Source organism: Cajanus cajan, chromosome 7 (assembly GCF_000230855.2).
Source record: "Cajanus cajan strain Asha chromosome 7, NIPB_CcT2T_4, whole genome shotgun sequence".
In the NCBI taxonomy this organism is placed as follows: Eukaryota; Viridiplantae; Streptophyta; class Magnoliopsida; order Fabales; family Fabaceae; genus Cajanus; species Cajanus cajan.
The window spans coordinates 2898655-2913370 of record NC_138523.1 but is presented as its reverse complement, the minus strand read 5'-3'; the positions used below and the strand labels follow the sequence as shown (position 1 = coordinate 2913370).

At 31.0% G+C, this 14716-nt stretch overlaps 1 protein-coding gene across 1 annotated transcript; it reads right to left on the bottom strand.

Moving 5' to 3' along the window:
• Positions 1-2422: 2422 nt before the first annotated feature.
• Positions 2423-7888, bottom strand: LOC109810847 (uncharacterized). The gene is made up of 2 exons (XM_083061108.1): positions 5505-7888; positions 2423-4868 (listed from the first exon to the last, which is right to left on the bottom strand). The coding sequence occupies exons 1-2, from the start codon at positions 7430-7432 to the stop codon at positions 4175-4177; spliced, it is 2622 nt and encodes an 873-aa protein (XP_082917234.1). The 5' UTR covers positions 7433-7888; the 3' UTR covers positions 2423-4174.
• Between the last annotated feature and the right edge of the window lie 6828 nt (positions 7889-14716).

Sequence of the window (14716 nt, the reverse complement as noted above, 5' to 3'; positions counted from 1 at the left end):
GAATGGAGGTGGAGACTAGTATAAGTAGGAAAAATCACACCAAAAAGCTCACCAACAACCATTAACAACAAGACATAAACCAAACAAAAAAAACACCAAAAAAAACTCCTTATTCTCCACAACCAAGGAGGAAAACAAGGAGTAAAAAACTATAATATCAAGAAGAGAGGAAGAAAGAAAGAAGATATATAGGAGGAAGAAAAAGAAGTAGAAAAAGAAGAAATAAAGAAAATTAGGACAAAACTAGCAAACTTGGAGAAATAGGTATAGGTTAAATGTTTAATTTTGTTCATGTCTATATAGTTGTAGAGTAAGTATTGATCATTATTTATGAGTTTTGATGCACGGAACCTTAGGTTAGTTAATATGGTTTTTGATTGTACTTATTGATAAATTTAATGTTTTAAGGCTGAATCTTGAAGTGGTTGATTGTTTATGATTGGATTTTTCTATTGAAATTGTTTGAATTGTATTTGAAAAGTTTGATTGAGAATGATTTTTGAAGTGGTAGATTAATAGTGATGCATGTTGCATATTGCATAATGTGAATTTTCAGTCAAAAGATTTTTGGGAGGAAAAGAAAAGAATTTAAAAAATATATATTTGGGAAATGACTTTTATCTCCCATATGTCCGACGTAAATTAGTCTCTCTATATTTACGATACTGCCACCGCATTTTTATAACGTTGGGTTTTCCTATTTCCGACGTAAATTAGGTGATGTAAAAGCCTGTTTTTGCACTAGTTAACGAGTTTTGAAATTTTGAAATAATGGTATTTATGTGAATTATTTTCTTTATATTTACTATTCGAGACATTCATGGCAAGAGATTGATTGTGATAGTAGATATTGTCAAGGATAGATGGCAGTACGATATGGATAAAGAAAAAAAAATAACGTAAAAGAGAGCTTGATATGGTTGTGAGAGACTCATTGAGGTATTTGTTTTATGCTACTAATGTCAAAAGATAGTAAATGAGTTTGTGTAAAATGGGTAAGCTAAGACGTCTAGTCTGGAGGGATAAACATTTGGTTTAGGGAGTGTTTAGGCATAGGCAACCCCATAGATACCAATCTTTATTTGATTATGTGTCATGATAGCCTACCGAGTGAACTGACACTTTGATTACTATTTACTTGTTCGCATTTAGTGGGACATTGTCGAATCACTAAACATTGTGATGTTAAGCTCTAGCTTGACTAAACACTCAAAAGGGAAAATCTCCATTGATTATTGAGTCAAAATGATTTTGAAAAGTATATTTTGAGCCAATATTTGCATCTCATAAGCATATTGTATTATTTGAACTATTATTAATGAAAAATCTAATCAAATTGTTATATGTATTGATAATTGTATGAACTTCTTATATGTTTGTATGATTTGTTTGTGTGAGATGTGGATGGAATTAAATGTCTAATTCCATAAATAATTTTAAACCCAGATACTAGAGATCTCATGATGTAGAAAAATCAAAAGTGCAATTAGAGGTTCAGATGAATAAATCCAAAGAATAAGATGAGAGCTTATTTTATTATATTATGAAATTTGTATTAAAAAAATAGTTTATAATATTTAATGGCTTTTATATAATAGAATTTTATTTAGATAAATTTATTTATTTATTTTAGTATTTTTTTCTGCTTATTAATATAAATATTAGTAACCTAAATAATTAGCTAAGATTAATATATGTAATATTTGGAAAGTTACACAAATCAACCCAACTAATGTTGATCTAGTCAAACAATTTGACTACCAATATTGGATTGTATTCAGAATCCAACCCATTTAGTGTCTAAATCATTAGGTCAAAACTGGAGATGAGCAATCTTGCCAATTTAAAATTTTTTAAAAATTATTTTATATTTTGTTTCATTAAGTCAAATCAACATATAAAATATTTTTTATAATTATTTATCTATATTTGAATTAATAAAACGAGGTATCAAATACTTTTCAAATTTTTTAAAACTTTGCACATATGATCTATGAATTAAGAAATTTTATAAAATTTAGTGTAAAACATGAGTTATCAAGTGAAGTAAATTTAAGTATACTTATTCTTCAAACAAGTGAGTCCAACCTTATATATATGTGTGTATACATACATACATACACACATACACACACACACATATATATATATATATATATATATATATATATATATATATATATATATATATATATATATATATATATATATATGTCTCCTCTAGGTTAAGTTTCTTAATACACCTCATGAAAAGTATGAATAAAATAATTTTTTCTTCTAAGTTATGTGTATTAATTAGTAATATAGTAATGATATGTTTCTATATATAGGTTGCTTATTCAATTCTTTTGATATAAGTATCTAGCATCAAAGTTATATGTTTTTTTTTATAAAAAAAAAAAATAGGTTAAATTTGATTAATATATTTATTATGAATTTCTTTCTTATTTTTATTGATGATTTTTTCCCCTACTTTAAACCATCAATTTTGTTTTGTTTAGAAATATTCCAATTACAGGAATGGCTATATAAAAAGATTTTTTTTTTTTATCACCAATGGATATACAATAATGAAGTATTTAATCCAGATGAATAAATGTTAGACATATAGACGATAAACAGCTGTTGGAAGAATATTATCATATTAATATCGATTGAAATAATTTTTTATTACAAATTATATATTAATGATTAATTAAATATAATTTATAATTACTTATTACTAATTATCAATTATAACAATTAAATATATTTTATAACTATTAATACTAATTATCAATAGTGTTTAAAATTTTATTATGACAATTGTCTAAAGAAATAAGTATTTAGTAAATATTTTATTGATTTAATATGTTTGGATAAAAAATGAAAAAAAATAATTTAGATTTTAAATTTATAATTTTATTATATTCTCAAAGTTAAAAGATTAATATATAATCTATATTTAGTATAAAAAAAATATACAATCTATCGGTAAACTTCTATTTCAATTAATATTTTAAATCATGTAATTTAATATTATGAATTTTTTTTGACACATGAAACTTTATAATTTAAGACACGACAAATGTTTGAGTTTTAATCGTACATTATTATTATGTTTTCTCTATCATGTATTGTAATATCATTTCCAATAAACATAAATTTCATCCGGTATATTTTCGATGTTACTTATATCTCAAATAATTGTATAAAGCATAAATTAAATACCAAGTAAGTATATCTTGTAAATTAAGTGTCATTTAACTTTTTCTTTTAAATTTTAGATAATAATTAAAGTCATCATTATATTCTAAAAGTAACATACATATAACCGCCAATTCAATATGTATGTAAATCTTATGTAACCTTATCATATTAAATTGATTATTCTATAAAATTTTACATAAATACAAGAAGGTATTATACAATTATAAACCCAATCTACTTCACTTTTTTTACAAAGAAAAATATAAGAAGTTAAAATGAAATATGATGTTTTTCAATATATCGTATTTATTTATTCATCAAGGATCGCTGAGGCTAATATCTAGTTATGTTTTAAATTATGTCCTATCAATGAGATTTTGGCACGTGAATAAAAAATAAAGTGTTTTCTATTTTGTTTTTCACGCGGCTTTAACTGATTGGATATGTGGTTTACCCATCCTCTGATACTTGATTCAAAGGTAACAACTAACAAGGCTATTTGGCTACAGTGCACTCCAACGTGGGAGAAATCAGCCAAATATCAAGAAGCATGGCAAAACCATTAAGTGCTCAAGAAGCCACCCTTCCCCTCCATATAGACTGACAAAAGGGTATGTAGTATAAAAATAATATCAATACTAAAAGTTTACCCTTTTGGCTTTGTGAACTATATAATACTATCATGGGATTTTCATTGCATAGGAAAAAGCTGATACAAATTTGTAGAAAAAGCACGATAGCTTGTAGTGTAGGTACCAATTACCATAATAATGGATAGGAAAATCTAAAGCTCGCAACATTTTGGCATTTATTAATCAAACTAAAATAAAACAGCACACCCTATTTGCATGACAACCGAAATTCTACAACTAGCAATGCTACCCTTTCACAAAGGTGAAGGAATTATTTATGAAGCAACATAAACAGGAAATCCTTCAAGGGCATAAAATAGATACAGTAGGCATAAAAAACTTGCAATAATGTGTCACTCAGCAGCAGAGTTTCCTGTAAATCGTTCCTTAAAACTAGTTAAATGTATTGCCCATGATACATTTATCCTCTTCGTTAACTCATCAATGTATTGGAAGTAAGCAAGCCTCCAACTTCTCTTTATCAATAAGCTTCCAACCACAGTCCAAAATCCAACAGCATAGCCAAATGCCACCACAAAGTAAAACCACAATTTCTCTAATTTACCCTTTTTGCCATCTTCATCTTCATCTTCATCTTCATCATCATCATCATCTTCATCATCAGTAAAACACTTATTTGGACGTGGAGGTCCACAGAGAAATGGGTTGCCAGCATAAATAAAAGGATTATCAAGAGTTGACAATTGTCTTCCTTCGGGAATTGGTCCTGAAAGGTTGTTGTAGGATAGATTTAAGTGGCTTAAGGAAGTTAAACTTGACATGTTGTCTGGAATCCTTCCTGAAAGTTGATCATGAGAGATGTCAAGAGATTCTAGTGATTTCATGTCCCCTATCCTTTCAGGGATACGTCCTGACAGATGATTGTATGATAGATTTAGGTTATGCAATGCAGAAAGCAATGTTATTCCTTCAGGAATAGATCCACTCAAATTGTTATTTGACAAGTCCATGTTGACTACAAGTTTTAGATTTCTGGTATAGTCAAGTTCTACTCCTTTTATCACCTGTCTGACCTCTTGTTCATACCTATGATGCACCGATACGATACGCGTATCGGATTCGACACGTATCCGATACGGCGATACAATTATTTTAAAATATATAGGATACGATACTTGTAAGATACGTGTCATCATATATATCAATGTTCATATAATATAATATTTATGTACTTGTAATTATGATCAAAATTCATAAACATTAAATATATAATTGTTATTTTGCAAATCTAAATTAAAAACATACTTATTGTACATTACTAAAAATAAATAAATTATAAATTATTTTATCATAAATTACTTTTTATTATTTACAAATAGAAATAATATTACCAATTTCATTTCTCTTAAAATTATCTATATAGAAGACAATTTTCATTTACAGTTCATCAAGGACCAATATTTCTATATTTCTATATTAAACATGTTTATATATCTTATTTAGCAGTAATTGATATTTCATAATTTTTCAAAAATTTGAATACTTTATCGATACGTATCACTAATAAGTATCGGTGAAATATCTGAGAGTATCGGAATTGAATAAAATTTTCATAATATTTTTAAAGGCTAGGATATTTCATTGACACGTATCGGTGAAGTATCCAAGAGTATCGTGTCGGATACGTATCGGATACGGATACGTGAAGCAATAGGTTCATACCATTCAACATATCTAGGCCCTTCACTTGGTTGGGTGGAAGAAGATTTCTTTCCTGAAATCATTCCTGTGAAATTTCCAATGCATTGAGGGATTGAGCCCATCAAGTTGTTGTCTGAAAGGTCCAAGATTTTCAGTGCAGAAAGTTGGCACAGTTGTGAAGGAATTGTTCCATGCAACTTGTTTTGCCGTAGCCTTAGAATCTGCAATGAGGAGAAAATGTTCCCCATCCATAAAGGTATAGTCCAAAACAGATGGTTCTCTCCTACATCCAAAATTAGAAGATGTTTCAAATTTCTCAAAGATGATGGAAACCCCCCATGAAGGCTGTTGTTGTTCAAATGCAACCAAGCCAACGTGGATAGGTTACCAAGAGAGCTTGGAATAACACCGGATAATTTGTTGGATGCCAAATTTATCTCACTGAGATTTTGTTGAGTAGCACTCCAACAATTAGGAATTTCACCTGATAATAAGTTGCCTGAAAGGTCAAGATTGTACAAGGAGTCTATTTTGCACAATGACTTTGGAATGGAACCACTTATCAGGTTGTTTCCAAGAAGCAAGTGAGTAACATTGGGCAACCTATCAGCAATATCTTGGGGAAGTGACCCAGTGATATGGTTGTTGGTGAGATTCAAGTAGACAATTTGCTTGGGCCATGTTATGTCAGACACCAAACTCTCCAAATGATTTAGAGACATGTCTAAATTCTGCAGGTTCGAAAGTTGACCAAAACTACGGGGAATATTTCCATGTAAAATATTGTCAGAAAGATAGAGGGTGATCAAATTTTTAAGGTGACCAATATTCTGAGGAATTGTACCGTTCAAAGAGTTTCTTGTAAGATCTAGATATTTTAGACTTACAAGCTGTTCTAGACTCCTAGGAATGACACCATGAAAATGATTAGAAGAAAGAACTAAAGTGTTTAAATTGACAAGTTTCCCAATACAGTAACGAAGAGAACCAGTCAAGTTATTATTGAAAAGCACCAACTTCTCCAGATTGACTAGTTTTGTTATCATATCACAAGGAAGGGTCCCAACCAAATTACTGTCATATATAAGCAAATCTTTTAGATTTTCAAGTTGCCCCAACCATGCTGGCAAACTATCATTAAATTCATTGTTACTCAAATCCAGTTGCATTAAATCATACCTAATGCATCCGGACCGTATACTGCCTCCGAATGCATCACCTTGAATATTATTTTTTGACATATCTAATGTTTGAAGATGGCAACAGTTTCCCAGAATAGATGTTAGAGATCCCTCAATATGATTTACATTATTTCCTGAAAGATCGAAGTATTGAAGACTCTTTAACTCACCTAACCACGATGGAACATAATCAAAGTTGTTTTCAGATAGGTCGAGGGAAATCAAGGAAGTCAGATTCTGTAAAGCAGATGGAAGTGAGGCATAAAGAGCATTACTATTAACATAAAGATTGAGAAGGTTAATACAGTTTCTCAACCAGAATGGAATGGAACTCAGGTTGTTGTACGAGAGATCAATCTCTGCAAGGGAAGTCATATTTTGAAAAGCATCAAGAAAAGGAGCCTGAAGTCCATTTTCTGCTAGATTGAGGACTTCCAATCTTGAAAGGTTTGTGGCTTTAACATGTTGATGAGTGTGTAACTTGTTTAGTGTGCAATTCATCAATTCAATTTCTAACAAAGAAGGAAGCGTGTTGAGTGCCTGCAACAAATTTTGTGCCTTACCAAGATGCACATCACTCATGTAAAGGTATTGGAGTGATGAGAGTTGAGAAATCCAATTGTAGTCATCAACATACAAAAGAGAATTGAAGCTGAAATCTAGAAGGAGCAATTTAGTGAGGTTCCCAAGATGGTAAGGGATCCTCCCAGAAAAATGAGAGTCGGAGAGAGAAAGGACTTGCAGATGCTCCATAGTTTGGATGAACATTGGTATTGAAGTATTATGAAAATTGTTTCCACTCAAATCTAAATAAGTGAGATATTTAAGTTGCAATATAGAAGAATGGACATGTTAAGCTTCAAGAACATACTTGTGTAAGGAACATTTTTGTTGAAAATATCCTTGGCCCCTTAGTGGTATGCAAGGATTCCTGAGGTCAAGCATGACAACATGTCCTGTAATATTGCTGCAACCTACACTTTTCCATTGGCAACAATCACCCCCTTCCCAAGAGGAAAGTCTTGATGATGGGTCTTTGAAGCTTCCTTTGACACTAAGAAGAGCTTGCCTCTCTTCTTCATTGCAGCCAAGCGATGAATGGCCACAAGAAGATAATACTGCAAATGTAGTAAAAAGGAAAACTACAGCAAAAGTCAAGCCAAGCATGTCTGCAGAAGACTGTCGAAATATAAAGACGAGAACAGAGTTGATAAGAACAATCAAATATAGGCAATATATATAGGCAATCAGGCATCACGAGTTTTATTAGCATATCAATAAATCTTGAATTTTTTGTTTTTTAAATTTTAATTGGTTCTTTAAAATTTAAAAGCTTATAAAGGGGTCTAGGATTTTTATATTTCAATTATCTGTAATTTAGAATCCTAATTATTTTTTTTTTGCAAAAATTTTTACGTAAATAATATATTTTTTTTTAAATTACAAAAGTAATATCTATGCAACTCTATTTACTGAAGTAGAACTAATCACTGTTCATGCTCAGAATTTGGTTCCCAGAGAACCGAATTCTAAGCTTCAATATTTTTTTTGTTATCAGAATTCGGTTTCCGAGAAACCGAATTCTGAGTTGTTTTAATTTTATTTTTTTTCGAGTTTGTGGCCCATTTTGGACGAATGTTGAAAGTGGAACGGCCCGTTCCAGAAGCAGAACAAGCCATTCTGCATAAACACATAGAGTGTTATTTTTGAAATAGGAACGATCCGTTCTTCATCTTGTAGTGTTGTAATCTCATGGGGAACATTGCTAATGATCTTTTTTTTTTAGAGTCTAAATCTCTCTAGTAGCATCTGATATGTCTTTCTTGAGTTTTTCATTTTCTTATCACAAGGCTCTACATTTTTCTTTAATTTTTTTATACTCAGGGGAAATTATATGAGAGTTTTCTAGAAGATTTTCATAGGACATCTCTTTCTTATGAGAATCATCAGAAGAACAAAAGTTAGAGTCAATTTTACTTTTATCTTTGTATCGTCTATGTCTGCGTCTACCAAAAGGCAGATGTTGGCTTTCTCATTGTTTGAATTGTTGCTACTACTACTATTCAAATTCTCCCATGTGGCCATCCAACTTTTTCTGGCCTTCTTCTTACTAGTCCATCGCTTCCTGAGTGTAGGACATTCACCCTTCATATATCTAAGTTTCATGCACCCATACTAGATGAATTCCTTGCTATCTTCCGTAACATGTTTCTTGTACTTGTCATTCATTTTATGGAAGCTCCTTAGTCTTCCTTTTTTCTTAAGCATGTTCTTAAACTTTTTAGACATGAAAGATATCTCATCATCTATTGAGTTTTCAAAACTTTCATGTTAGCTACTGGACTCAGATTCATCCTTTAGAGCTTTACCCTTTTCTCTTGTTTTGCTGGGTTCACTACTTCTTAGAGAAACTAAATCATTCGCTTTAAAGTGGTCTATATTATTCAGGTGAACCTCATGAACTCTTAGAGCTCCTAAAAGCTCATCAAGGGTAAGACTCTTTAGATCACATGCTTTTGATATAGTTGTAGCTTTAGGTTCCCAAATCTTAGGAAGACTATCCAAAATCTTAAGATTATTCTAAGCTTTGGAAAACTCGGTTCTTAGGGATTTTAGCCCATTAAGAATTGTTTGGAATCTTTCAAACATATCATTAATGGTTTCATTTTCCTTCATAGAGAACAACTCGTACTATCTTTGAAGAGTGACAATTCGTTTGGGTCTAACATCCTTAGTGCCCTCATGAGTTACCCTAATTGATTCTCACATTTCTTTTGCTATTTTATTTATAACTACAGAAGATGTTGTATTAAGTTATAAATAATGACAGTCAAGATGTATCTGACTTTGGTGTTGAGCTGCAATATGTTGTAGTCATCATGTATAAGCTAGTTCTCTAGTTTTGTTACAACAACATCTCCTTCTGTAATGATCTTCTAGCGTTGGTATTGGTTGAATTTAATGATCATCTCCATTCTATCCTTCCAATATGGGCAGTCTTCTCCATCGAAGGTTGGGGGGCCTTGTAAGATAATATCCTTTTGGTAGGTATTGTCCTTTACTACTTTCCATCTTTAGATCTTTTCCTTTGGCACTATTAGGTGCTCAACCCTATCAAAGGCTTCTAAGCTCTGATACCAAATTGTGGAGAAAAGAGAAACACTAGAAGGGGGGCCAAATAGTGTTACTTAAAAACTCCCATTTTTTATAGTGAAATGAAGTAATAACGTAACAGATATGAGAGGGCAGACGAGGCAAAGAATAAACTTAGAGATTTATACGAGTTTGTCTCAACCATTGAGATTATATATGTCTAGTTCTTGATCCAACTAAATCAAGTTTTAGTATCTTATCAAAGATACAAGTATTCTTTACCAAGCCACTTCTGACTCAACCCTAAGTATTCTTTGAATTGTGCTTTCAAGCAATCTACCCAAGTATTTTTTTCACCCAGAGCCTCTCCAAGCTTCAACACCAGATATTCTTTTACAAGAAAACCTCTTCAAGCTTAAGAAACAAGTATTCTTAATCAGTCAAGTCTCTCTAGACTTAAACTCAATAACTTAAAGTTACTAAGGTTCACAAAGTTGTTTCCTCTTCCTTTCAAGACGTGACACAACAAATTACGTACGAAGACTTTTTATACAAAGAAAAAATGTAGTTTTACAATGATTGATCTCTTTTCTTTCTAAACTTCAAACTTCCTTTTATATGGTTTTAGAGATCATAAATGACAAATATTTAATATATATCTTTTTTTATAACAAAGGGTTCGTCTTATTCATTAACAAAATCGTCTTAATAAATCTATCGTCTTCTTAGTGAATTGTGTCTTACTGGAAGATTCGTCTTAATCATTTCAAAAACATGATATAATTCATCAAAAATTTTAATATTTGTTAATCGTAAAACTTAAGACCAAAGGAATTTAAGATTGTTTTTTTGACCTAACAGATAGTAGTTTTGTTTCCAAAGATAAAAAGTAATGAATTAAAAATAAATTATAAGTGTTTTAGTAAATTATAATTTTTAAAATATAATGTTAAAAGTAAATTTAAAAATTTAAAAATAAGAAAAATATTAAAATAATGAAATTTATCATTCATAATATTTTAAAAATTAAAAATAAATTATAAAATAAAATTATATGTAATTATCTTATTTATAAAATAAATACATTTACATAATTAAATTATGTCCACAAATAATTTAATTCTCATTATTTAAAATATTATTTGTTACCTTAACTATCTTAACTAATATATTATATTTTATTAATTATTTTAGCACTAAATTAATTAAAGCTAGTGATGATTAAAACTATAAGAGAACGCTAAAATAAATATTAAACATCTAAAAATGAAAAAAAAAATACAAAAACGACTAAAACAGAGAACGATATTCACATGGACCAAAAGTGTTTAAGCCATATTATTTTGAAAAGGGTTTACTGCATTAATTGCTTGAAGAAGACCCCACTGTTATAAATAGAAAAGCATGTATGATTTGTGTTTTGCTTCATTACAAGGCTATGAATATGAAGATAGGCTTGCTAGTTTTGTTTCTTTTACTTTCCATGTTCCGCTCTTCATTACAAAAAGTCGAGAGAGTCTCAGATCCTGACATCCCTATCCCATTACTAGGTCGACTTCCACCTTACAGGCCACCACCAAGAGTGAATGGTTCTATTTTGAAAAGATCCTCAGCAGTGTCACCTTCTCCAAACAAGGGCACCCCTTGACTTCACTTCTTTGCATATCTATCTCAACTTTACGTGTTTATGAGAATAATTTTATGTTCTTAGATGGGTTAGGCCAATATTGTGATGTGTCTTTATTGTAAGGGTGTGTTTGTAAGTGACAGATTTATGATGAAAGTAAGTTAATTAATGGTCCATGTTTCTTCTAAGAAGCGATGGAAGGGAAATAAGGATTCTTTGTAAATTCACAACCCTCTCCTTTTTTTTTTCTCTATAGTACAAATCAAATTTCTCTAGAGCACGCTTTAGAGGATATTAAAAAGGTAATTTTATTTGTTTGCTATTTTTTTTTAATCAAATTTTACTTGCCAAATAAAGCTTTGATAGGCTTGCTTTCGCAATTTGATTTATAAAAGGTTGGCAGGATAGCGAGTTGAGCAACTTTTTATATATATCCAGGCAGAATACACTTTAAGCATCAGTCATAAAGCTGGAATTCGTTTATCATAAATTAAGTTCGGAGAAGGGCTTTAGATAGAATGTAAAGATCTAAGTCGTTTTTGTAATTTTTGTTTGAATTAAAATTAAAACGGCTTAGTAGTTTGTAAGACACTAATATCGGCAGTTAAGGCTTGCAAGCATCACCATTGTCCTTTTACGGGGCTTGGGGGAAACTTAGAGCAGAAAGACGAAAACTCTAATGACGACTAGAAAATTAGGACTACACTATGAATTATTCTAACAAAATTAATTCTCATTCATTCATAATAAAATCTAAATCAACGCTGCAATATCTCTTTCCTACACGTCTAATGTACAGAAAATTATTAAAGTAGGTTCTAAAGTACTGGGCTTATCTCTCATACTTCATGATATATACACCTTTTTACATTAATAAAACATCTTTATTATACTTTTATTTCTTTCAAATACTTTTAACATTTTTTTTCACTAATTTGTTGAGTGTACTAACTCCTTTATAATCAACTTTCATGCTTTTCTTCTTAGCACTCACCCTTCTTCACACACTTTCCTTGCTACCCCTTTAGCTCTTTTTTTTGTTTTTTTTTTTTTTCAAACATTCTTTTTCGTGTACCACAATCCTCAATTTTTCAAGATTTTAAAATAGACTAAAATTTTACAATTGTAATTTTTAAAAAAAATATAAAATTAAATATATTTTCATAATTGACTTGCAATCAATGTGAAGTGGGGGAAATCCCTGGTGACTTTTCTTACTGCTTCTTGGTATTAAGGAATCAAGCTTCTTGCAAATATGTAATGATAGGACCCATCCAATTTTCCCATTCCTTGTGCAAAAAAAATATTAATTAGTCGTGACTTGGTGGTGCTTGGCTGCAAAAGAGTCTCTTGAATCACTAATCGGTTGGATTCAAGCTTCTTGGTGTTGGCTAATTGTGAAAGTAAGCTAGCTCTCCCATCCTGATGTAGTGATACATGTTTCAATTAGGGATGACAAATAAATTCGTACTCGTGAGTAACATCTGAACTTATCCCGATGTTGACTGGGAATATCCGGTTTGACTGGGTATGGATACGGGTAAAACCAGAAATATTAAACTGGTGATAGGGACGAGTACGAGTATATATCCCTGGTTTAATACTTGTCTCCTATTTGATTGTTTTAAATAATTTTAATATTTAATTATGTGTTATTGTTTATTACGATGTGAAATATTTGTAGTTGTTTAATTATTAAAAAGTCTCTTGATTAAAATATGAGATAAACAAACAATCCAATTGCAATTACAATATAATGGAAAGATAAGCTAAAAATATTATGTATTTTTTTTGCAAAAAAAAAATAATTAATTTTTGCAAAAAAAAAATAATTAATTTTTGACGATTACAACTATGGGTACAGGTACAAATATACCCAATACTTGACGAGGATAGGGATGAGACAAAATTACATACCCGACGAGTATGAGAACGAAGATGAGGATGGGTTTGAACCATAAGGATGGGGACGAGTATCATGAAACTTTTACCCGACCCGCCCCATTGCCATGCCTAGTTTCAATTCAAACTCATCAAAAATGTTGGACAAGCTTTGGACCTTTTTCACATTTCTTGTTCTTCACATGATGATGATGGTCGAACACTTATCTAGGTCAACCTTGATCCCCAATGTGTTTGTTGGTCTCGGTAGAACATGAATTTAGAAAGGGGGTTGAATAGATTATTCACTTAAATGGCTTTCTATGGTCTTTAACAATTTTTCTTATTCTCTTCTTTCTTATCTCAGTTTCAATTAATCAAATTTAGATTACAAATCAGTAATAAGATACAAAATATCAAATATAGCATGCAACAAATCAAATACTTGTAATCCAAATTGATTTTAGAAATTATCTTCTTTCTTTTATTATTACCAAATTATATATATTATGAACTGAATATGAACAACAATTGATAACATATAAAGAAGCATTTTCTTGAAATTCTTTTTGAAAAATATCACAAGTGTTAGAACCCGAAAAATTTTGATCTTTCCCATAGATAGATTGAACCTCCATTTAAAAATCTCATCAATTAAGGAATGCACAGTTACTAGAATAATCCTTAATAAATCATTTTGAAAAATAGTTTATGAGAGTCGCCATCGATGTTTAACTCAAAACATCAGAAAAAGAAAAGAGTTTTTGAAAAATGCCAACTTGACCTTTATAATCAAAATTGGACTCGGGGGTCGATTACGTGTAAGGAAGGTGTTAGGCACCCCCTACAACTAGGGATGGCAACGGGGCGGGACGGGTACGTGTTTTATGATACCCGTCCCCATCCCCGCGAGTCAAATTCATCCCCGTCCCCGTCCCCGTACCCGCCGGGTATGTGGTTTTCATCCCCATCCCCGTCCCCGTCGGGTATCGGGTATACCCGTACCCGTACCCGTACCCGTACCCGTACTCGTACCCGTCAATTTTTTTATTTTTTATTTTTTGTAAAAAAGATAATATTTTTAAATTATTTTTTTTATTATATTATAATTATAATTAAGTTATTTTTCTATCTCATATTATAATAAATAATCACACATAAAAAATATTAAATTTTTTTTAATATAATTAAATTAAAAGTGAGTATTAAATTAAAAATGGAAACGGGGACGGGTACGGGTACGGGGCGGGTAAGTACATACCCGTACCCGTACCCGTACCCGATTTAATATATCGGGTTTTACCCGTACCCGTACCCGTACCCGGTCAAACCGGGTATTCCCCATCAAAGTCGGGACGGGTTCGGGTATTACCCGCGGGTACGGGTATATTTGCCATCCCTACCTACAACGCCCTAAATCGGTACCTTTATGATGAAATTAGCATAATGTA